Source organism: Ambystoma mexicanum, chromosome 5p (genome assembly GCF_040938575.1).
Source record: "Ambystoma mexicanum isolate Mex_15411 chromosome 5p, UKY_AmexF1_1, whole genome shotgun sequence".
NCBI classification, from domain to species: domain Eukaryota; kingdom Metazoa; phylum Chordata; class Amphibia; order Caudata; family Ambystomatidae; genus Ambystoma; species Ambystoma mexicanum.
In genome coordinates, this window is record NC_090930.1 from 723681107 (window position 1) to 723707427 (window position 26321).

Sequence of the window (26321 nt, forward strand, 5' to 3'; positions counted from 1 at the left end):
TTTGTAGATAAGATACCTAAAAACAATAAGGCATCCCAAATGGACACAACCCTCACTTTTAAAGTGAAAATACTAATACAATTATTAATACAGTAGAGTACACTACTGCAAAAGAAATCGGGGACTACACCGAAATAACAATGGTCAAACATATTACAGGCCTTACAAATTCTAAGACAAGCAAAATTGACAACACCAATGTAAATTATGAGCACTAGCCACTGAGCAGTTGTCCAATGAAAGTCACATGTGTATGCTTACTTAGAAGAGTTTTTTGTCATTATGAAAAGCTCTCACGTAAGATAACCTAGAACAAAGTTAATAGGCAATTGTGCTCTTGTTAATACGAACTGTTAAGTATGTAATAGCAGGTTCCTTGAAGAAAAGAAGTACAGGCACCGATCTGGGGAGTCAGATGGACCCCCACATGAGATCCCAAAGTTCAAGTTCCACCACCAAAGACAAGAATTCTATGCCATATATTAATGTACAAAATCCAGTTGGAAGGGGTGCATAAAGGGTATGAAAGCATGCTGTAATGATCTTTGGTTATGTTATGTATTGTTTGTATGTCACTGCTGTCTCACAAGCCTTACTTTCATGTTCTGTGTGGGCTTATGAGACAGGGACGACAGTTGGAGAGAGACTTGCTGAGCGGCGTCGCCTCGCCTGCACTCCGAGCAGGCCCGCTGATTAAAAGCCTGAAATCAAGCTTATTGTGTCAGGCGTATCCTTTCATGATATGATATTTTATTTGTATCGCGCTCGTACACAAGTGGTTCAGAGCGCGACTAGGCAAGGGAGGGGAACAAGGGAGAACACAGCACAGCATAAAAACGATCTTACTAGGCCCAGTGACATTAACAACACGCAAGTGCATGAGAAAGGGAAAAGGGAAAAAGTGCATGGAAGGGGGAGAGTGGAAAGTGCAGAAGCCGAGGAGAGCAGATATATAAAATAAATAGAAAATTGAGGCAAACCGTGGTAGTGCAGTCAGCAAGTGGCAAGTGATGTGTTTAAGGCAGCAGACTGGATAAGTCTGAATAAGTGCAGAAAAGAAGAAAAAAGGGGGATGGGTACAGATACAGTCCCCAGTGCAAGGGGTGGCCAGGAGGCAGTGCAGGAAGGTGGCAGGGTGAGCAGGTACTTGGGCCCAGGGGGCAGAGGGTGGCCAGGTACACAGTGCGAAGAGAGCAGATCAGCAGGGGAGAAGGGGAGCGAAGGCAGAAGTAAAGAAGAAGGTTTTGAGGTGCTTCCGGAACCGGAGATGGTTCTCCTCAAGTTTTAGAGTGGCATGGAGGCTGTTCCAGAGGGAGGCCCCAGCCGAAGATAGAGATCTACCCCCAGCTCGCTTCTTTGAAAAACGACTGACCCTGAGGGAGTTAGAGGTAGGGGAGCGAAGAGCTCGAGAGGGGAGGTATTTGTGGAGGGATAGCTGAAGGTATTTTGGACCCAGGCCCCAGAAAGCCTTGTGGACAATGCAGAGGGTTTTGAATTTAATCCTTACATCCACTGGGAGCCAATGGAGAGATTTAAAAGCTGGGGAGATACGATCCCAGGGCTCGAGGCCAAGGACAAGTCTCGCAGTCCATATGGCGACGAGGATGGGATAGCGGGCCTGCTGCGGGGGCGCGGCGACTTAAATGCAGCAGAGAATCCGGCAGTCTGTCTTCACTTCACCAATCACACAGCAGCCTCCCACGACCACAGTGCTGCATCCGCGACAACCACAGGTGAGGGGGGGGCCCTCAGCTGGAGGACGACGAACAGGGCATTGAACCATGTGTGATTTGGGCTGGGTATACGCTGACTCACGCTCGCGGGCGAGTAAAGCACCCATGAGCTTAAGTCCACGTGGCGTGGTTACCAAGGTAACACTTCGAATCCTAGTAAAAGGTAGTCTACAAACCGACACTGTATATCTGTGCACAGCAAGACTGGAATTGAACAGGCACTCCAGAGGGGGCATTTGGAGTGCTGCCACAGTAATCTGACTAGGAAGAGGGGGAAACCTCCAAGCACAGAGGTGCAGCTCCTTTGTGGCAAGCCAAGGTAAAGGAGGCCGTGCGGGTCATGGAAACTAAAGGAGAGTAAGGATTTGGCTGATCCATGGAACCTGGATGGCTAGAAGACAGTCTGAGACGCTATAAGAGTTCAGGCAAAACACACAAAGTCGGACCCTAGGAGTTTTCAAATTTGTGTTGCAACATTGAAGTTGGGCGTTCAGCCAGTTGCAGCATGTCCACCATGGCAGCTGCCAGCATGCCTCCACCCCCCAACCTTCTTACCAGTGCCAGGCACGCCAAGTATCAGATGGGACAGATGGAAGAAACTGTTTGATACTTCCCTTGTTGCCATAGGGGGTAAACATTTTGCTCCAGCAAGAAAGGAGGCCATAATGTTGCACAATCTAGGGGTAGAAGGTTGTAGTGTGTTTGATGGGCTACTGGAACCAAGTGAAGAGGGCCAGGGAGATGTAGATGAGTACAGTATCGCAGAGAAGAAGTTGCAATGTCACTTTGAACCGAGGAAAAATGTCACGTTTGAGAGGCGCACGTTTTTTGAAAATTCAGGAACTGCATGAACCAGTTGAAAGCTTCATTGCTGCACTAAGGACATTAAGTTGCACATGTGATTTCGGACTCCTTGCCGATTCCCTCATACGTGATCAACTTGTGTGGTGTACGAACAGCAGTTGGGTTCAAGAAAAGTTACTGTCTAAGGATCTGCCTTTGGAACAAGCTGTGGAGATGGCCAGGGGCATGGAACAAACCTCCAAGTACATGACTAGTATGAAAGCTGATAAGCAAGTCAATGAAGTTGCGGCAATCAAGAACAGCAGGAAGGTTGCTGTGGGCAAGGAAGTGAAGTGCTTCAAATGCGGAAGCAATCGTCACATCTCCACCAACATGTTTTGCCCCGCCAGGAATGTGAATTGCTTGAAGTGCAAAAAGAGAGGGCACTTCGCTAGAGTTTGCAGAGAATCCGTTTTGGTTGAAAACCTGGTGGAAGGTGTCCGGATCAAGAGGAAAGTTCTGTGGTGTCCAAGCATATTCAAGTAAAACATGTGCTAGAGGTAGGAGACCAGTTCGACAGTGGCAAAGGCCCCATTGATGTGTTTCTAGTGAATGGAAGAGTTGTGACGATGAAGGTGAATAGTTGTTCGCCTTGGATGATCATGTCCAAACAAACCTTTGAAAACTGCGTAAATGGAAAGGTTGAAAAGTTAAAGGAACATGGTATTGAACCATATGCATATGGTAACGTCAAGATTGATGTGTTGGGAAAGTACTCTGCAACCATCAAGTATAAAGGGAGGAGCTGTGATGCCGATGTATTCGTGACCAGAGAAGGATTGTCACTCCTAAAACGGAGTGAGCAGTGAAAGTTAGGTATACATATTCAAGCTAGTGCCGAGTTCCCCATCACAATCGCAGAAGTAGGAGAAATAATTTCCCAATGTGTTTTCAGAGGATCTGGGAAGGCTGGATGGGTTGAGCATGAGATCAAAACTAGAAGGGGAGCAGTTCCTAAAGTACACAAAGAGAGGCCGGTTCCCCAAAATTCAGAGACAAAGTGAAGATAGAGATTGAGTCCTTACTTCAGAAGGGGATCATTGAGAGAGTCGAAGGTTTGGAGTGGCTGTCTCCCGTGGTGATTGCAACGAAGGCCAGTGGAGAAATCAGACTGTGGATTTGAGGGATCTGAACAGAAACATTTTGGTGGATCGCCCCCCCCGTTCCAATTATTGGCGAAAAGCTGGCAACGTTAAACAATGCTAATGTATTCTCTGTAATGGACTTGTCTCAGGCCTATGATCAGATGCCACTTGCGGAAGACTGTCAACATTTAACTGCATTTGTGACCACCAAAGGGACCTTTAGATATTGTAGGATGCCGTTTAGACTGGCGTCGGCAGTCTTTCAAAGGGTCACAGAGACTGTGATGGATGGTGTGCCAAATAGTCATTTTCCAGGGTGACATCTTAATATTTGCTGATTGAAGCAAAATGCATGAAGTATGGGAGGGAAAACTCATGTACAAGGATTTGAAGTCCATAAAGCAGTGGACAGTGGATGGTTGGCCTAACAAGGATGTGCTGGAAAAGAGGTTTGATGTTTGGTGGGACGTCAGGGAAGAATTGAGCATCATTGGGGGCAGGGTATAGATAGGATGGCGGAGGATTCGTTAAGGATTGTATGTCTTGCCAGATGAGCGACAAAAATAAGGTGGTGCGTGAGACTCCATTAATTTCCCATACTGTTCCCGCTCAACCGTGGCAAGTTAGCTGTAGACATCTTGGGACCTGTCGCAGGTTTAGGCGATGGTTTCAAGTATATTTTTGCTCTTGTGGATTTTCACTCCAAGTGGGTAGAGTGGTAAGCTGCCAGGGAGGTAATGGCTAGGGATTTAGTGATGTTTTTGGAAAAGGTTTTCCTTAGGGAAGGGTGTGTCCCTCAGAAATTGTGTCTGATAATGGCATCCAGTTTGTCTCTATTTTCATGAGGACATTTCTGGAAAGTTATGGCATTGAACATACCAGGACAGCCCTGTATCATCCTAGGGCCAATGGGCTTGTGGAGAGAGCTAACAGGTACATAAAGGGTGGGATACAGTTAGCTATGTGCACAGGGCAGCCGTGGAGAGAAGTATTGGACAACATGATGTGGAGTTATTTGACTACGCTCCGAGCGGGCCCACTGATTAAAAGCCTGAAATCAAGCATACGGTGTCAGGCGTATCCTTTCACATGCCCAGGAGAAGAACAGAGACTCTGGGTAATTGAAATAACTAGGAAAGAATACTCAAGTATAACTATGATACATTTGACGACTTTTAAAACATTCATTTATCCTTTCTGAGACAAATCCTTACAAAGAACATATCACAATGTGGAAACAATACATTGATGTTTTTCTCATTTGGACAGGGAACACTAACCAACTTGTTGTTTTGATTGGTTTAATGCATGAAACAGAATTCAATAAAGATCAAACGCAACTCACAGATCATTTTCTTGGACATTCTAATTAAATATCAGAAGTAAGTCTTACAAAGTGACCTGTATAGACAACCCACTGACAGGAACACACATCTACATTGCAAAAGCTTTCATCCACGCTCGCCGAGGTATGGCCTTCCTTTCGGCCAATACCTTTGAATTAGACGCAACTGCAGCTTCATAACAGACTACAAAACACAAGCATCAATACTTGATAGATTAGGTGTACAGGGCTACCCAAAGAAAGTGACCAATAGAACAAAAGACCCAGTATACACCCCAGAAAACCTTAATTCCTAGATGTAGTCACCCTCCTTTGAATAGATTACTCTGTGTTTCAACATTCAATCCCAACACACACAGTAACAAACACATTGTCAAGAAATTCTGCCCTCTTTTCCAACAAAACATTTAGTATGCACCCAGCCCATTATTTGCTCTGAAAAGTGGGACAAATCTTAAAGAGGAATTAGTTAATTTGCCATCTTGAACCCAGTGCTCCTGGGCCTTTTAATACAGTTAATGGACATTACCCTTGCAGGAAACGTGCATGCTGTAGATTCATCAGACGTAATAAATCATTTATGATACAGGATAGAAAGTGGAACGTATATAGCGGTTAGGGAGCATTCTCAGAAATGTGCCAATTCCCACCTCCTTAGAGACCCCCAGTTAACCTGGATAGAGTGAGACCCTTTTCCCCACTTGCTCATGTATTTTAATGTGATTTTGTATACAGTTTATTTTGGTTGTGGAGTCTGACAAACTCCATAGGAATCATCTTTTACATTGCGTCACACAGCAGCTTCAGTGCAGGGACACAGGGAAGTCTTTCATATTTCCCAAAGGTTTAAATACCTTCTCTGGGATAAAATACTGTTTCCCAGAGCAGTAAAGTGAAATTGACTTTACTTATATTTGTAACTTTATAGACTCAGCACACACCATCTTACAATAGGGTGCTGGAGGGGTTACTTAGTATCCCCTTTGTCTAGCTTCTCATGTAACATTTTTATGTTCCCCTTTCCTCACTGAAAGGCTGGTGGCAGTGGTTTACTTTTTACTAACATTATTGGATATTAGCGCGTGCTGCATTCGCAGCTAGGTAAAGCATCCATGGGAATTGTATCTGTTTAGCCCCTCACCTTGAAGTACACAGTGAACAGTGGAAATATACCAACTTGAGAAACTGTAGATAAGGACAAGCAACCAACACACACTAAAGTATGTCCCTTTTGTGCTAAACACAGATTAGAGGAAACAAACTCACTCAAGATAAGGAGCCCACGGGAACCCAAGAAAAGTAGAGTGTTCTGCCAAGTAGAAGCCCTATGGTAATCAGAAACCCGGAGGAGAAACTACCTTGGTGGGATCTGTGTGATAAGAACTGCACAGTAAGGTATAACATCCAAAGACATAATGTGTAGATGTGACAAATAGATGATGAACAGGACAGAATTCTAACGGATGTCCTTATGTGTATCTGTCTTCTGAAAAAGGCAGAACAGAAAGAGCACAAACGTGCCATGGCGAAATAGGCGACAGAGAAACATTTGAGATGATGTTTCTAGACGATTTAAAAAAAAAAAAACAGATTACATTCAGGAGGTAAAGAGTACCACTTCAGATGTAACTGTGGGGGAGAGAAATAAAATATGAAGAATTGTGTTCGTGCCTGTACTAGTTTCCTCCATCAAGTAATGCATGTCAAATGACAGATGTTAGGAAGACAACTGTATAAAATGTTCTCTTCCCTGGTAATTTATATACCCCCATGTAGCAATCAAACTACAGTGAAGTTGGTTGAATAATAAAACCAGTCTTTGTATACTTGCTTCTCATAGATATCCCTTTCGAATTCTGGCCCAAACACAAGATGGATGGTAGTAGAACATAGGACTTTCTCATCAAGGAGTCAAAATGTGCAAGAAGTCCAAATTGGCTAATGCATACACCAATTATTATAGTACTAAAACCCCTGAAGAATTTCCTATAATTGTGATAAACAAAAGGAAAGAAACATGTTGGGTAGTGTTGATGGTTGAATGAATGTGTGTATGAGTGACCGGTACGAATGTACGGATGAACAAGTAATCCCAAAGCTTTGATTCCCCTGTTAGAATAGACAATTGTTCACAATAGATTTTTACAAAAAACTTGTCTTATTAAAGAATTGATTAACAGAGAACCAATGTACTAGGTAACAGATGGTGGAGTATGCATGTCTTGGCTTAATAGTATCTAGATGTGATTTTTAACAAATAGCTTGTGAATTGGTCTTAGAAAAGATGCTAAATGTATTTTATTGAAATGTTTTTAAAAAATGATAGTTATTTTTGATACAAAATTTGACGGAGTATGTTGAAATTTAATGAAGTAAACAACATTGATGATTGAGCCAGATGATTAGGGTACTGGAGAAGCAAGGGACCCTTTAAAACAATATTGTTGTAGTTTTAGTCTTTTGACTTAAAGAGGGCTGTTTTGAAGTGGTCCAGATAAATATTCCCTTAAGTCTCCCTAAGGTTTGTGTGTAAAGCATCCATGGGTGCCATTTTTGTGAAAATGGGCCCGGTCGTCTTTTTTCGCCATTTCTTTTTGGAAAGGTCCTTCTTGAGATTTACTCTGCGTGCCAAACCAAGTTCGGTCCCTTTGTTAATTTTGCCTTTGCCGGGATTCATGAGTAAAGCCTGCCTCTGGCTCCAGGGTGTCTGTCAGGGGCAGGAAGCAAGGGAGGTGCCCGAAACTCTTTGTGCTTAGTCTCCTAGGAGACAGGAATGCACTATTTGGTGACTAGCTGGCTGGCTGTCTGGCAAGGACAGCCACCTTGATGGGGGACTGACAGCTAGGCTGGAATGAATGGAAGAAAGCTGCAAAAAAGGCGAGGCTTTTTGGCTTGGAAGGCAGAGTCGACCACTGGACGAAGGAATCCAAAGAAGAACTTTAAGAAGACGCCTGCTGCAACTCCTGGACCCTTGGTTTGTCCGGTGAAGCCCTGCTGCTGTGCTGAAACTCCAAATTCGTATCGACAGAGAAGCCCCTGCAAGGACGACTTCTCCCTTTGAGTTGGTGGGACCAATCAACTCCAAGTAAGCAACCTGGACATCCTCTCGAAGTTGGTCGAGTTTCCGATGCGGTCGCTGCTGGAACCAGATCGCCATGGAGAGGAACACCAGTTTGTGTACATTGCTTTTAAGCTGGCGAAGAGCTCCAGGAAGATCCTCCGCACTCCCAGGAAGCAGGACTGACCGAGCATGAGCCCCTTCAACAGAGTACGGGACCCCAGATGCGAGGAAAGCCCATCTCGACAGCCAGGAACAGCAGTGTTGCTATTTGCGGTAGATGCGAGGAGCTGAAACACTCAAGTGCTACTTGTTTGAAGATTGCCGGTTGCAAGCGGTGATCGTCCTATTGCAGTAGTCCGCCCTCTTGTCCCCCCCGCCTGAGGCCCAGGAACAGTGAGATCTGCACAGCTGCACAGGAACAGAAGTCATCTGCTGCACTTTTTATTCAACCTAAAGGTACTGTACAGTCTAAGAACTTAACTATTGTTGTGTTGCCACTTGTCCTCGTTGGAGACTTGCTTGGTTGCATGTGTAGAGTTGCTTGCAGCTTCTTTACTTCACAAGCCTAATCAGCTTGTGGCCCTACTTTGATTTCTTCTATCATACAAAGACTTCTTAGACATTGGCAAAGACTTTCTAATTACCTGCAAGAAGTGCTTCAGTTACATTGACTTTTGCTAACTTAACATTGGCTGGCCTGGCTCACTGACTGACTTCTCTCTACTGCTTATGTGTTTTGCCTTCCTTCCAGGAAAGGGTTAACTGACTTTGCATTGGGGGTTGCTTTGAAAGTACTTGCCTACTTAAGTATAACTGTGTGAATACTCGTTTTATTCTGCACTCTCTAACACTACTCCCAAGAATATTCTGAATGCAACAGTGATATATTAATGCCAACAGCACCCTAGCTATTGAAGTTACCCGAGGGTGTAGGTAGTGCCTGTGTCTCATCCCAAATGGCTATTTGATGATTTAGAAAACTAAGTGTGTGTATTTTTGGAGTGTATTTGTGTGTTGCTTTATACTGCTCTCTTCTAAAGAAGGCTTATTCTAACTGACTGATAAATTAATAATTGATTAATCAAGAAACCTTGTGTGTTGGAGTTTATTTGAATACTTGTCACTGTAAATCTCTGTGTTACTCCCCTACAGCTCACATTGAATCTCTTGAGATAAGCCTGGCTGCTCAACACGCTATCAACCTGTGTAGTACAGACTTATACCAAAGGTTGGGTTCCCATTGCCAGGAGGTCAGGGTTGTTTTAGTGCACCCAGAGGGTACAGCATACAATCTTGCCTAACAATAGCCACACCAATTTTAAAACTTAAGGCATCATCTTCTGTATGATATGCCCACATGGACTTTGCTACATTGGCCAAACTTCAGCAGAGCAAATCAATGTATTTCGTAACACAGGTCTCAAATTAAATGTAAAAACGATCAAACATTATCTGAATAATGCCACATTATTAAGTTCTATGATTACTGAGGATGATCTATTATGGTGGATCGTTAAACAGGCCCTCCAGGGATATAAAAAATTAGACTATTTAAACTTAAGGGTTTGCCCATGTGGATTTTCATGATGAAATGAGACGGGATTGAGCACAATGAACAAATGGAGAGGCCTCTCTCAGACCAACTCATCTAAGTCGCACCAATGTTATTTTTCATAAACTGCAAACAATTCCATCTGTGTTGGTAAGCAACCAACAAGAAACATTTTAATCATTTTGTCTACAAAAAAAAAAAAGTCTTCATTCCTACTTTCATTTCACTTGACAACCAAAAATTACCTATTAATCAAAAAACATGGTCTTAGTCTGGAATTCCCATATTTGTTTCCTTGTCTGTTTTTTGCAACTTGTCAACAGCTTCTTTTCCACACATCAAATATGTCGATGTATCCATTACCTTGCAACACGCATCCACATCAGTGTGATGTCATCATGACATAAAAAAGTCATTTATTGACGCACACATACACCCGTACCGATCCAAAAATGCTGAACGTTAGATTCTAAATACCAACATCATGTGACCTGTATTTTTCGGATGAGCAGAGCATCATCTATATCCTAACTTGTATCCCAAGTACTAAACTTTCTGTACATCATGAAAAAATAGATCTCACTGCAATGGCATATCCTTTTTACCACAGATTACTACCAGCGCATTAGCTTTTGCAACAAAAGTCATTACTCAACCTACACAATCACAACTGTTCCCAAAAAGGGTGTACAAGACTATGCCTATAATCTTTTAGGTAAGCTGATGCAGCTTTTCCAACCCATCTCTTCCCACTAATTCTGCCTTAAATAAAATAGCCATTTCTCAATATCATGGTATATCGATTCTAGTTTTGATCATCAATATAGTAACCACTGTGCAATACATGGATCACCACATTATGTTAATAAACAAACCTTTGGAATTGAACAGTAGTTTGGTATGCAGCTGCACCTTTAAGCACTCTGAAGTATGCCACTGCTTTAAATCTTGCTGCACTCTGGGTTTTGACATTACATTGAATCACGGCGCCTTAGGAATGTTGGCCCTGCTTTGAATCCTGCTGTGCTCTGGGGTTTGCCGTTGTGTTGTGAATGTAGCTACCCTGTGAAAGTGTACCACTGTTTTAAATCCTGCTGCCTTTTGAATTATGCTACCGTTTCAAACCTTCTGCCCTTTAAAGTTTACCACTGTGTTGAATCTTGCTGCCCTACTAACTACTAACCACCCCACCCAGCTGAATCTATAAAAATAATTATCTTTTTTTTATTAAAAATAAGAATATTAATTTATTTTGTTTACAGCGCAGACCTAGCTAGAGAAAGATGTACAGAGTATGGGTAGTCCGCATTTGGGCAGGAATCTTTTAACAGTAGCCCAGTACTGTGAGTTGAGGTCTGTTTTTCGGTATGTGCATCCATTAGAATTAGTCTTTGGCCAGGTGTTAAAAAAAAAAAGCCATGTTTTGAGAGAAAATTGAGAATTGTGGAGGCATTCTGAGCCGAGACCAGGATGGAGTTCCGGAGGGTGGGTGCATGTCAAATGAAGGATTGTTTGTGGGTCCTCTCTTTGCGGACAAGCTGTGTTTCAAGCCAGTTGGTCGATTTGTTCTGCGAGGAGTGTGTGCCAACAGATATGTGGAACTTATCCACTTGGTGAGCCAACCAGAACGAACTGCTTTGTAGACAATACATGTAGTCTTGAACAACATCCAGGCCTGTAGTTCACGTAGGGTCGGGGGGGAGGCATTCAGTCCAATTTCCATACACCTGTAATAAGACATGCTGAAGCCTGGTGGACTGCTTTTAGGAGAGCAAAGTGGTCAGGCGGAAGCCCTGTCCGAAGAGCATTTGCCCCTAGTTAGGACAACTGTTCCTTGCAGTTCATATTACTTTTTACCCGAGTCCTGGCCAGTACAACGGGATAACACAATATGTAGTAAAGCATAAAATAAAAAGGTGCAAAGTACTGCAATAGTAGACGATGTAAAAAATAGATAAACCAATCTGTCTGCAACAGACTGTTAGAGAAAAATGCACTTAAAAAGGCAAATAAATGAGGGTCAGGAACCTCCTGCACTACCAGACAAAGAGGACGGTATAAGTGCTGCCAAAAAAAGGTAAAACAGAAGAGAATCCCCCAGCACCGACAGCCTTAGTGACCAACCAGTACTTTTCCCAAGAGAGTTACAGAGGCAAATGGGGCAGACAAATCTAGCTGGCCTAGGTTCGTAAAAGAAAAGGAATGAGGCGAAAAACAGTAAAGGTAAAACCCTCCGTATCACTCCCAATTATAAAACAAATTGTAAAATGTTTGGTTCTAATATTCAAAACACAAGATTAAACAGGTGCAATACAGTACTACTAGAGAGATTTGGGGTCCCAATTCACTGAGCGTTTTCCAATGGGATTGCGCAATTATAAAACTTCTGTGAGTTGCGTCCTTGGAGTCATCACAAAAGAAAATGGTCAGAGAGCAACAGAACCATGCTACAGATAAAACAACATACCAGAACATGGACTGATGCCAGTATGGTTTCGTAGCCCCAGTCATGTTTTCACCTGCCAGTCTGCCGCTCACGACTGCATGGTCATGATGTTCTACACGCCTTCGGCCCAGCTTAATATCATAAAAACATGCTGCATCCCCTGCCTGAAAGAAAAAAGAAAAAAAAAAGATCTTGTAACAGATTGCTCTCCAACGACACCTATAATGATATACTGTAGCTGTTTTACAAATAAGCAGTTATTTTATCAATGTGTTTTAAAAGAAATGTATCTACGTTTAAAGTAACGCCATTTCAAAGCTTGTACCTAAAGCTCAGACATATGCGTGCACATTTGAAAAAAGTAGTATTTTTCTTAAATTCACATTCAGCACTGACACAGAAATCAGACATTTCAATTCTGCAGCAGATTTGTACTGCGCTTAACCCACACATCAACTGTGTGGCTACTCAAAGAAAAATCCAGATTACAATTAAAACATTCATTTTAGGGGACCGCTAGGGGGCACGGCGCAAGATGGGCGCGGGCTAGCAGAGCTGACAGTGCAGGGACGGAACTGCACATTTGAACAAGCTCCCACGAACAGACCGCCCCACAAATGAAGGATTATTGAAGCGCACCTCTTTAGGATCCAGAGGGACCCAAACATGTGCAAATTGGGGCAAGAAGACCAGAACTAGCAGCCCGCAGCCGCTCCTAATACACGGTACAGCACTAAGTACGCCAAAACAACCTCGCCCTGCTAACGGGCGAACGCTGCGCAGCCACATGCAGACACAGGCGGCTTGCACCAGCAGTGCCCTGCAGAGGAGCAGACCCCTACCCATACATACACCAAGACCAGAGCCGGGCATGCCCCATGGCACACCCTCACTCGGATCTCACAGCTCATCGCCCCCTTAGGGTTCCATCGGATGGAGCGGTGGAGCGCAATATCACCCCCAAGGCAGAGAGCCGGGGGAGCGGAGGCACTGTCCCCCACACCACCCAGCCGGGATACCACCTGGCACCACCAACCCCTGAACAGACGGTGCCTCGCCACCCTCCAGCACAGTACAACCTCCACCAACGTGTGGAAGGCCCTGGACCGGGGACGCTACGCCCGGTGCCGGGACGCAGGAGGAGGAGGTTGCTTGAAGCAGACAACAGCAGCCACAAGTAAGCGGGCAGGGGGAGTGGTGAGCCCCGAGAAGGCCCGCACAGAGAGACACTACGAGCCCAGACCACCGAAGGGCACTGCAGATAAGGGCATAGAGGGCACAGACACAGCGGCCCAAGCCCCCCCCCCCACCCACACCCCACCTAATGGGGATGTGAACAACCAGTGAAAATAACACAGGCAGGCACTTCACAAAACCAAGTCTGAGGTTACTGTGAGCAGCCACAAAAAAGACTCAAGACAAGCTGCGCACCCATAAACTGTGCACCTCCTGTGTTGGCCGTGCCCGCGGCGGCTGACATGAGCCAGGACAGCGCAAAATGCGGACGCCATCAGTGGGCATGAAGGACCAAAGAGAACCGCCCCACCAGGCACCACGCAATGCCAGGCGCAGCTGGAGGTCAAACAGGCCCGCCCCCCGCAACAAGCCACGCAGGGGGGCCCTAAACAAACACCACAAGCACGCCTAGGTGGAGGAAGCCAAGACAAGGAGACATCTGACCATGCCAACCCCCCCCCCCCCACTAGAACCTAGCTTCCCTGATTAGGGAGAAGCCCAGCCACCCGCTGCGGCAAGAGTAAATCAAGCACTGGCGGACATGCAAGTACACTGACCCAGCACGCCACCCCAGACTTGCAGCAGAACACCCCTGCAGTCGCACTAATCACAGCAGTAAGTGCATCAAACAGAGATCCAACCGCCCAGGGACTGCATTAGAAGACAACCAGATGACAACTGAAACTGACTTGGACGGGGTAATCAGAGAGGTCCAAAGACTGGGTGAGAAAATAGATGATCAGGAAAATCGATCCCGCTGGAACAATCTATGGGTGGTGGGCCTCGCCAAGAACGTTGAAGGAGCGAACCTTGACTCTACATACACGACTTCCTACGCGACACCCCCAAGATCGAGAACCCACGAGAACTTGTAATCGAGAGGCTACATAGGGCACCGATACCGAAGCCAGCGCCTTCTCAATTTTCAGCACAAGTTGATGATCCTGAAAACCTACAGGGCAGCATGCCCCATCAAAGTATGAGCAACAGACATCTGCACATACAATGATTACTCAATTGAAGTCTCCAGTAGACTCAAAGAATTCAACTCTATCTTTGAAGCGCTAAAAGAATCTGACACCCGCCACTATCTGAAATTCCCAACAACATGGTGTGTCCATCACGTAAAACAATGGTGCAGTTTTGAGGACCCGGAAACAGTGTGGCGCTTCCTCCAACAGCAAGTCATATTCACCACAGACTATCAACAAATACCACTGGAGACCCGGCAACCAGAAAGACGTTCCTCCCCCAACCCAGACAGGCCACAGACTAGCGGAAAGTGGCACAAAAACTATCGACACCCGAAAGGATGGGGACCAAAGCGCTTAAAGCACTAGGCCTCACCAAGGGACCACATAACTTCTAGAAACAAACTCTTACCCAGGCCCCAAGATGGACCCGAACTGGTATTGACCTCTGGATCCTTGCAACCGGTGCATCGGACACTTCCCATTCAGAAAGCCAGGCGCACAGCAGCTACGCGCTGCAACAGCCGTCCCCAGTGCGTCGAGGGCAGACGCAGCCTCGACAGGAACACATGGCGGCAACACACCCGGAGTAAGGTGTGGCACGAGGGGATGGGGGATGTAATGGACAATGGCCCCCCCCTCTCAAACTTCCTGCCTTGGCATACGTGCCACTTGTTGGGCAAGGCGTCTAGTTCGACCTACCCAACGTTCGTATTATGTTGTTTGGTTAAGAGTTGGGGAAGGCTCCTATTGGAGCCAGAATGAGTTCCATACTCCCAGGGGAAGACAACGGCGGCCGTTCCAAGCTGCCACCACATACTATGACACCCCAGGGCAAAACCAACACACGAACCGCATTATCCAAAGACACATAACACACAGGTAATGACCCCCACTATCAACTTCGTCTCACTTAACAGACAGGGTCTGGGCCACCCTATTAAGCGCAGAAGAATGCTTCCCAGAAGAATGATTAACAACATGCGGGATCTCCAAGGTGGCATAATATTCCTCCAAAAAACACACCTAGGAATCACAAAATCTGGGAAGCTGCAGCCAGGGGTTCACGGTGATCCAACCCCCTCACCATGGGAAAAGAGGAGTATCCATACTCTTAAATAAGCGGGCTCCATTCCAGGTCAAACATACCATCGCGAACACTGAGGGCAGATATATTCTAGCACAGGGACTATTACATCATCATCCCATCACGCCACTCAAGGTGTACGCACCCACCACGGACACCCCATCCTCTATGACAAATTTGACCCTGGATCCCCAACTAGATCGACAAGGAACGACAACAGGGGGCACCATGCACACCAAAGAAACGGGCAGCTCTTCAGGCAATAAAAAATGATCTTCATCTCATCGACATTTGGAGAGAAATACACAGGCAAAAACAAGACTTCACATTCTACTCACGCAATAGCTACTCCCGGCTGGACTACTGGCCAATCCCATAGAACACACATTATCTGGTGTTGGAATGCACCATACTATCGACCATTTTATTGGATCATGCCCCGGTCCTCCTACATGTCACCCTACTGGTCGCAATATGTAAAACCCCCGTGGAGGCTAAACCTACGCATGCTCCATTACCCTGACATCGTGGAACAGCTCGTAGCAGACAGAGGTTCTGGGATGATAACCTAGGACATAATTACACAGCCCATAAGTGCTGGGACGCCTACAAGGCCTTTATGAGGGACAACTGCATAGCGAGCTAGGCGCACAAGCGTAAAACATGGAGGGATGAAGTAGCTCGCCTAACGGTCGAACTAGACAAAGTTGAGAAGTAACACAAAAGGTCCGGAAACAAGCTACTTAAACCATTTCTAAACAAGCTCTGTGCCAAAATAGGTCAACTGACCGTAGATGGGGCCCAAAAATCGTACACCAGCTGGTCCCAGGCATACTATATTGAGTGTGACAAGCCTCTAAGGTCAATGGCCTTGGCCCTAAAACAGAGACAAGCTGCAGAAACAATAGTATCTATCCAGGTGAAAGGGGGAGAGCTACTGCTGGGGGATGCCCGGTTCAACGAATGCTTTGCAGAGTTCTGCAAAGAGCTATACACAGCATTAGATGCTTCCTCAGCCCAAGAAATTGAACTCTTTGTAGACTCCATACAGATCCCCAAAATCCCCCCCCCCGCCCCCCCCCGACCATAAGGCCACCATGGAGGCCCAAATTATGGCAGCGTAAATTTCAGTCGCCATAACTGCACTGTCCGCGGGGGAAAGCAGCGGGCCAGACGGGTTCCTGATCGACCTATATAAAGAATTAGAGGAAGAATTAGCACCCCGGCTGGAAGAAGCATTCTCAGAGGCAACTAAGCAAGGCCATCTTCCCCAATCTATGATCGCTGCAAACATAGTCTTTCACAAAGGGGGCAGGACCCAGAAAAATGCAGTTCCTATAGGCCCATATCCCTTATAAACCCAGACAACAAAATCTTTGCGAAGTGCCTTACAAAACGCACAGAAAACAGCCTCCCATACATCATTCATAAAAACCAAAATGGCTTCATATGAAAGACACTCGAGTGACAATATCAGAAGACTGCTGCACATGGTAGCAGGTGATCGAGACCCCGAGTACCAAATACTGGCTGTAGACACCGAAAAGGCTTTCAACAAAGTGCATTGGGAGTTCATATTCAAAGTCCTACCATGCTATGGCTTTCCTCCCCGCCTTATCCAAATTATCAAACTGTTATATACGGGCCCCAACGCTGCTGTGGTAACCAACAGGATTACCTCCCCCGCGTTTGAACTCCAATCGTGCACACGCCAAGAGTGCCCGTTATCAACCCTGCTCTATGCCCGATCCATAGAGCCGATAATGATCAAGCTCCTGGCAGACAAGGGGTGGGCAGGCATAATACACAGGGGCGAGGAACACTCCGTGTCCCTCAACGCAGACATGTTGCACTACATCAGGAATGGCCCCACATCCCTCCTGCACATCCGAGCACTTCTACTTCAGATAGGCCAAATGGCGGGATATAAAATCAATTGGAGCAAATCTGAAGTCATGCCACTACAACCGAACATCCCATGGGAAGCCATGAAAGAACTTGACAAAGCAATTAACAAGTTTATCTGGAAAGGGAGGAAGGCGAGAATATGCCCATCGGTCCTGCAGGCAGCAAAGACAAACAGTGGATTGGCGGCCCCATCCCTCAAGGTATACTACCAAGCGGCCCAAGTGTTCTGGGTAAAATGCTGGCTGGATGCATCAAAACGACTCAAGCTGGCGGCCAATGGAGGTTGAGCTAATGAAACCACTTAACCCAATTGAGATCATGGCCATCCTCCCAAATAGGCTCCCTGCATCCATAAAAAAAAACACCCCATAATCAGGCCCACGATCGCCCAATAGCATAAACTCAGGACAGCGCATGGGGTCCAAACCAGGCATGCACTACCATGGTCTAGTATCTGGGTGGTGCTAAGCTACGCCTACCGCACAAAACTCACCACAAGCAGGACCGGGAGTGGGCCAGCATAAGGGTAATGGACATGTGTGTGAGGGTGGGGGGGGGCACTACAGATGTTCCAGGACACACGTATGAAACTCTGCCTTAACAAGGGAGACTGGCTCACATACCACACAATTTGCACCACTATACGCCACCACACTGCACAACGCCCCCCCCTCCAATCGGCCCCAGCCCCTGTGAGATTGAGGTGGTGCGACACCTTGAATCCTTCCCACGCCTCTACATATTTTACCAACTAGCAGCTCCGAATAACCTGGGACGAACCGCACACACAGGGTCTGAGGACCTAGGGGTCTCAATTAAGATAACGGACATCCTGGAATACTACACCGCCATCCCACTAATCTCTGTCATCCTCACAAACAGAGAGATCCAATACAAAATATTGCACCAACTATACTTCACCCCTGCACTACTATAGCAGATGGGGATCTCCCAAACAAACAGCTGCTGCAGAGAGTGCGGTGCCATAGGTACGAGGTAAGTGCAGAGGCAGATAGGCGACATCGACAGGGTCTCCATCACATTCACACCCAAGGTAATGCTTCTAGGGGCCAAACAAGATGATTGGCATGAAGATGGACTAACCCGCAAACTCAGTCTTGTTACTATTCACGGCAAAGCAACTCCTTATCACCCACTGGAAGGCAAAAACCCCTACCCACCTCGGCCGAGCGGGCCTCACTCCTTTCAAAAACATGCAGATTGGAGCGAGAGGCCTTTGCGAGAGGGCAGACAATCCCTCAAGAGCATTAAAATTCAGAGATTAACCAACCCTTACACATAAACCGAGAGAAAAAGGAAGGAGACCATCATGCATATAAACATGGTGCGCAGCCCTATACGGGATAGGTAAGGCGGCGAAAGGGGTTTACAGTACACATACACCCTACCACAAAACACAAACACACTGGAGCAACTCACAGTTTGGGAGGGGGGGAGGGAAATGCTAATGTTGTTGAGGTTTAAGAGTTAAGGGAAGTGACAGTGCATTGATCACAACCGTTTGGTACCTTGTTGAAAAAATGCCAATAAAAATATGTTTTAAAAAAAACATTTAGCTTAGAAAATACTGTAAAAAGAGTCATTAAATATTAAGTCCCTTAGCTACATTTCCAGTTAAATGTGAGCGGCTGCATGGAAGTAAACAGACTGAAGAGCTATGTAGGGTCTTTTTTTTATTATTACAAGGTTTAATCACCGAAGTGATTTTTACAAGAGAGAAACAATCAATCTTTAAAGGAAGTAAAGTAAAGACGGAGAAGTAACAATGACTTAACAGGAAAAAAAGAAGGAAGTAGAAGTAAAAGTAAACACCGATTTAAAACACAAACTCATGTTTTACACAGTCTGACACCCCCTGAATCGCCCGATTAATTTTTTTGTTTTTTTTGCTGAGCTCTAGGTATCTGGCAAGAGCTCTGTTAATTTGACCTTGAAGATTAACTCCAAGATTTTGGCCGCTGCTATCGCCCATGATGGTCTAAGGCCCCCTATTAACCGCTCCCACCACAATTATTCTGCCAAATAAGCTTTCTCCAAGTGGTGGGATAAGTATGGGGTTCTGTAGTGACTTTTGCCCGGGAACAATAGTAAAAGGTGCCCAAGTGTTTCTATAGTTGACTGAGTTACAAAAATAACAGCTGTTAGTCACTGAGACTCCTCTTATATTTAGGATCTTATTTGAAGGCAAAAGGTTCAATCTGGCTCTCAGAAGGGTTGATCTCGTTTTCCTATTTGGGTGCTTCTTGAGAAATGGTTGAACCTCATTTAGTTTTCTGACTGTTGGAGGCAAGTGCTGAGTCAATTTGTAGGTGGAGGCTTTCTCTAGAGTGGCGATCCAGTCTGTTTCATCTAGACGTTTTTTCGTTTTGCTTGGATTTGAAACTAATTCTTCAATTGAGCTGCCACAATCCTCTAGATTTAGTTTGCATCTGTCCTCCCAGATGGACAACATATTACACTTGCCTAGGTTCAGCTCTTCTTGGACTAGGGGGAAAATCGCTGGGCTAGATGGATCCTTAATTTTCCGGTACAGAATTATCGTGGCTCTAGTTATTGTTGCCGTCAAAGATGATGACAATTCTCTTCTGATTAACGCGATCAGCGTGGATTGCAGAAGGTTAACAACTGATCGCCAAAACAGACTTTCCAATCTAGGCCATATTAGATCTGGGAGAGATGGCATAGCATCAGCTCCGTATGAGATTGTGGGAATCACTTTCCCCCCCCCGATAGAACTTAAGTAATCGCATCAGCGAAAAACGCCCATATTTCCTGTCCAGAATTTTAGCTTGTGAAATGAGATTTCTAATTTTTACGTGCAGATGAAGTTGCATTGCTGTATCTTTTTTGCGAAGAGTCGATCAGGACCCCGAGGTAAAGTCCAAAACCTGTTCCACCTTCTCTCCTGCCAAGAACCAGGTCGGGTTGCCTCTTTTCCGGCTCTTTGTTTCAAAAACCATTATCTTTGTTTTATGCTTGCTGACTTCTAGATTGTTGTCCGCAGTGTACTTGGTTAATGAAATAAGCTGGCGTTGGAGGCCGATTGGCGTTTGATTCAGTTGTATTAGATCATCTGCGTAAAGGATTTGTGGAACCTTCGATTGGCCAATCACCGGAGGAAAAGATCTTGTCTCAGCATTAGCTTCCTTGTAGTCACCAAAGTACATATGACAAAAATGAGAAAACAGATTACCCCACTCATCGTCTATAAATGTCGGGTTGGAAGATCTTCACTATTGCACAGGGAGAAACAATTCTTCCTTCAAAACCACACTCAATACAACCTCAATTAATCCCATACCATAGTGCTCCAATGCTGATAAACCGCTTTTCACTATTTGCTTTACAGAAAAGAGCAATTTTATTCAATATCACAAAATATAAAAATATCTACATAAAAGACATACAATTATTCACGATTTTCAAAATACAGTTAAAAAAGTAGTTGATAAACAACTCTTCAATAGGGGTTTCTTTTATCAATACAACAGATTACAATAGATTGCAGCTGTTAGATGTTTGACTTAGTTGTTTTCTAGTCTTATACAGTAGTCGACATGTTTCGGCCCTTGGGTAAGATTAAGCACCATCTCTAGTGCTTGTAGAACCCATGATTTATTGGCCTTCTTTAGGACTGGTACATTTCTTCAATATAGTATTAATACTGTTGCATACCCCATATACAAAGAACACACATGTAAAAAGAGAAACATAAAAACATGATGTTATCTTTTGGTGATTTTCAGGAGTCACTATACATTTCATTTAGGATTCTAATGTTGCTCCACAAATAGACATTTATTTTCAAAATCATGTGCTATTGGGGGCTATGTACATCTTTTATTTTATATATTCAAGGTACACATCTTCAACGGGAGGAGGTTAATCCTACTCTTGTGCATTATGTATTTCACCAAAGTACGCCAGAAAGAGAGCCGGAGCAAGAGGACAACCCTGTTTAACTCCTCTAGATGTTGGGATGACAGAAGATAACAGCCCCCTTGAGCTCAGCCGAACTTGTACACAGGTGTGAGTGTAGAGCTTGTAAAGGACCCAAGATCTCCGGCCGACAGTTCCAATCGACTAATTTCTTTCAGCGTTTCGATCTGTTGACTAAGTCGAGAGCCTGGGTAAGGTCTATGAACACTAGGTAGATTTTCTGATTCCCTTTGCTTTAGTATAGTGAGTAGCAGAATATTCATGCTTGTTCCCGTCCCCTTTTTGAACCTTGATTGCAAGGTGTCTTCACATGGTGCTTTTTTTCGCCCATGAGGTGGAAATGTTTCAAAAGCAAGCTGCCATAGGCCTACCCTATGACGTCCAATAATGCCACAAGACGGAGGTTCCTAGGGTTGTCTTTGCGTCCTTTTTTGAAAATAGGTATAATCACTGCTGAAGTCCAGGAAGGCAGCATCCTCCTTTGAATACTGCATCTTTTGAAGATTAAGCTCATTAGATTTGCCCAATCCGCTGGAGAAGATTTTAAAGTTCTCACTAGGCAAGCCATTGGGCCCTGGAATTTTTCAACTTGGTTATAGTTAACAATATGTCAGTTGTATCATGGCGATCCACCCAGGGGGCAGTTGCTAGGGCCAATGGAGATGGTAAGGTTGACTATGGAGTTTTAAACAATGTTGAATAAAATTGCGTCCAAGTAGACTCCGCAATGCTATTTGTCAAGATTGTTTCTGTTGCTTGGCCCCATGGATTGATCAGTTTCTAGAAATCTCTGGAATTACTGTTAATTTGCTTTAGCATAGCCCCTGAGTCCTGTTGGTAGAGGACAAGTCGATATGACCATAGCCAAGCCTTACAGCTCCGTACCACCTCTTTTGCGTGGATTCTGTTTGGTTCTGTATTGTGACGTACAGCTGTTCTTTTGGCTCTTTGGACCATATTGCGCTTAGCCACCAGTAAAGCGTCGAATGTATGGGTGTAACAGGACTCCTCCAGACTGGTATACTTAGAACCTACGTTGGCCATTCTAAATGGTTCTAAGATCGGTCTATAATCCACTTCAAAATGGTTTTCCAAGTTCGTGTAGGAATCTGTTATCGCTCAGATGTTATTCGGGGTAACCCGTACCTGGTTTCCCTTGCCTACTGGTTCAACGTCTTCCAAATAGTAAGAGTTGGCTGGCTTTGCCGATGCCCATTTTATGTATAGAAAATGATGGTCGCTTTGAGTTGTATACTGAACATTTGTTTCCAACCGATTGGCAAGGAATGACTGAAGCGAATATATAGTCAATGGTGGAGTTAGCCGAGCCACGCTTCCATGTTGGTGTCTTACAGGTTTGGGGAAGCAGAGTGGGCGTGTTATATATTTTTCTCGAAGCCATTAGCTTAGACCACTCCTTCCCACGTTGAAAGGCCTGGGAGATTGTAAATTCAGGTGACTCTGGCTTGTTCCTGGAGCAGTTGATATTGAGGTCCCCACAAATTATTGTATTGAAGAATTGAATGTACAGAGTCCAGCGTGGATGTTACCAGATCGAACAATGAGTCTCTTTGTATTCCATTTGGGTTCCAATAGATGTTTATGATGAGAAGATGCGTAGAAGATAGAGATCCTGTTCGTACATCTTTGCAGACCCATGAAAGTAGAACCGCTAGGACGAACGGGGACTTCAAAATAACTTTTACAAGCTGTAGACCACTTCCCAGGCGAACTGCAATAATCAATCCTGAAGATGGCCTGCCTTTTTCTCCTGACAGTGCCGCTGAGAAAGCTATTTCGAACCCGTCTAGCATTGGTTTTTCTTTCAACCTCCTGTAGACACAAAATGTCGTAACCACCTAGGTTGATTTCTCCTGGGGCCGTTAGATGGAGGAAGCCCCTTGTATTCCAACAAGCTAGCGAGAGAAAATGGACCGCAGGAGGGATGGCGGTCCGCGGTGGTGGCTATTTGTGAAGTCTTGATGACAGTGCTTTAGGGAGCCACGGCCACGTTTGATTCTGTAAATCTGGTCTCAGGGGGTCAGCATACTTCTGAACGGTTAAGTCCCGTACTAACGCCACTGGGTCCTTGTGGCTTTTGGCCGGACCTTTTCGTCGATGAAGTGAGTCATCCCTTTGTGATGGCGGCTGCGCTGTATCTGGTCTACCGCCTGAAGACGCCCTCGGTTGCGGACCTTTCCTTGGTGAAGATGCGGCTGCTTGTGCGGTAGTTAGATGACAATCTGCCCCTCCTTTTCGGGAACCAGAGCGTGGAATATCCTCAGAATAAGGTCTCCTATGCTCTAGCACATGTCTCCGCTCATCATTATGGTCTGGGAACACGTTTTCATTCATTTTTTAGACGTGTTAGATCAAATCCTTGTTTGTACAGCGAATCTGCCTCCTTCGCTAACACGACATCCACCCCCCTTGGATGTTGTATAAAGAAAGCAAGATGCTTTTTGGCCTTCATGGGATGGTTCAACTATCCTAAAATCTTCAGAATTGATAGATCTTAGAGCTGATATGCTATGCATCAAGTTCATCACCGTGCGTCTGTTCAGGACTATATATTTTTGGGTGCCTGATCGTTGGCGTAATTTAAAGGTGGGACTCATCCTGTTCTTGGAGCACTCGTGATGAGGCTGCTCTTCTTGATTATTTTTGGAAGATCTCGTTTGTACATGTGCGACATACTGAGGTCACCTGTTATGTTTATCTGAACTAGAAACGACGTGATATATGTCCTCTGTCATTCTAGGCATATGAACCCTGGAAATGTATTTAGTCGCTGCATGATGAATGGTTGCTTCTAATGTAAACGCTTGCTGTGCCGGCCCTTGTCTGAGGGGATTAGGCCGAGACACAAAGGTGTCTGGCAAGTTTTTAAAACGGTCACTCAGCGAGCGAAAACTTGCAAGATCTACTGTGACAGTTTGTAGAGTCGTCGTCACGCTAGAATGGAGTGCAGCGACTCCTGGCTGGCTGTCATTGGTAGTTTCAGGATGTTGACCTAGGTCCATCGACTCCTTGTGGGAAAGAAAGTCATTTATAGTCTTAGGAGAGTGTAAATTGCTGGCAGTAGCATTCTGAGGAGTTGATGATTCCTTCAGCTCCAAACTTTCCGCGCCAACACGTGTGTCTTTGTTTTGTGTGGTTCCCAGAGATGTCTTCCGGGCCTTCTTTGGCCCAAGTGGGGCTGGGTTAAGCGTAGAGGCAAGTTTTAGGCACACCTGGGGAGTAATGGCCTGATTGATGTTTGTCATTGTGAAACTGGCACTGCTGCCAACAGGGAAGGTAGCTGGCGTCGATTTTTTCTCAGTTGCCCGGCTTGCCATTTTATTGTCTTTGCCTGGAGGCATGTCATCCAAGCACAACACATCATTATCCAAGAGTGTAGGCTTTGTTGGTTTAGATTTGTTTGCCAAGAGACTTACTGGCCCTGAAGGGCGAGGGGAAAAAAACTTTAGGCTTTGTACCGCAATGGTTATGAGAGTTCTCAGACAAGATTGTGTCTTGTGGATTCATTTGCGTACTTAGGTCTACAGTTGTCCGGTGGCGTAAGGTTTTAGTGTTGATACTGGTGTCCCCAATGATATTCAGTTGGATCACGTGAGACATGGTAAATGAATCATTTTTGCGGTGTTCCAAGGCGTTGATATAGCCCTCCAAGTAGCTGAGTTTAGAGTTCATCATTGCAAAGATAGAAGTGTGATCTTTAAGAGAGTCGTTAATCATACAGCTTGAAAAAATGTGCTAACACTAATAACTGAGGACATGATGGAGAGAATGTTGATTTGTTTAGTTGGAGTATCTTTTGGTTTAGTGTAAGATACATCACTTGATCTTTTGTTGTTACAAGATCGTAGAGGCGAGGATGGCAACCCTGGACGAGAGAGTTGTGGAAAATTGAGCTGTGAGTAAAGGAGCCGTATCCGAATGAGTAAAGGAGCCGTATCCGAATGCTCTTCAAGACCTTGCTCCTTCCTTTTAGGGAGCACTTGCATAGCACAGACCGGAGGAGCAGGACTAATGGAGTATGCATCGGACATCTCCCGGTGGCCCACGTTTAGGATTGGTGGAACTGGCCTGTCCAGGAGTCGGGAACTGCTTGTGTGAGCTACACCTGTGTCTATTTAAGACTCTGCCTTATAGTCAGCTTGAACTTTTGACACAGAAAGTGGGATAGAAGAAGATTAAGGGCTATTGAGGCCAATTAGAAGAGGAAAGCTGGTTACGTAGAGGCGGCTTAGGGTTTGAAGACGTTGGTTGGTCCAAAACCCTCGGCTCCTTAGTCATAGATAATCGAGCAGATGGTATAAGCTCTGGAGGGTCACCTATGTGCCATTTTAAATTGCTTGATGGATCCCGACCGGGATTTAGTGGATCGCTAGTTAATTGAGATGTTGAAGATGCTACCATGGGTTCAAGGAGTGCCTCCAGTAAATTAGCATCTGAAATCTCATCTGGCCCATTTTGCTACCGTTTAGATTGTCTTTGGAAAAAGTGTTTGAGAGAATTCTCCAAGATCGCACTTGTTGAAGATTTTGAGAAAGGGCCCATCTTCTGAGACTTTTATTATGAGTTAACAGATCATTCCTTTAAGAACTAAGGCTGGAAGGAATGTCATGCATGTTGCGAGTTTGTACACCTTGCTTAGCTCCCTCTTTCCCATTCCAAAGTGGGCTGGGGGCTGCTTCCAGACACTCTGAGCGAGTTGGTGAGGCAGAAGTGTCTAAATTGAGGTAGTTTGGAGCCAAACCCAGGGTTTCATTGCCAGGACATGAGGTGGATGCAGACCCTATGACATATAATGACACAGGTGTCTCGCGGACCTGAGCGTGCACTATTCGGTCCACCTGTCGCACTATCTTCATTGACTACTGTGTGGCGCTGTGGAGATACGGCTGCATGCGAGTTTATGACCGATGACTTCAGGATCTCTCTGGTTTGCCTGTCATCAGGAGTGTGGACCTGATCCTGCCCTTCTGGTGCTATGAGGCCCATGGCAAGAGAACCTGGCCGGGCCTCAGACCCCCTCCTATACTGCTACGGCTAGTTTCTCCACAGCATCACCCACGGCTCTGCCCGCCT

At 45.3% G+C, this 26321-nt stretch overlaps 1 protein-coding gene across 5 annotated transcripts in view; it reads right to left on the bottom strand.

Moving 5' to 3' along the window:
• AIFM1 (apoptosis inducing factor mitochondria associated 1) overlaps nt 1-26321 on the bottom strand; it is a 909880-nt gene that overhangs the window by 164175 nt on the left and 719384 nt on the right. For all 5 annotated transcript variants that reach the window (XM_069613095.1, XM_069613094.1, XM_069613093.1 and 2 more), the window contains one exon: nt 12087-12229. In XM_069613095.1, coding sequence (XP_069469196.1) covers nt 12087-12229 — 143 coding nt within the window. The remainder of the gene's footprint in view (nt 1-12086; nt 12230-26321) is intronic.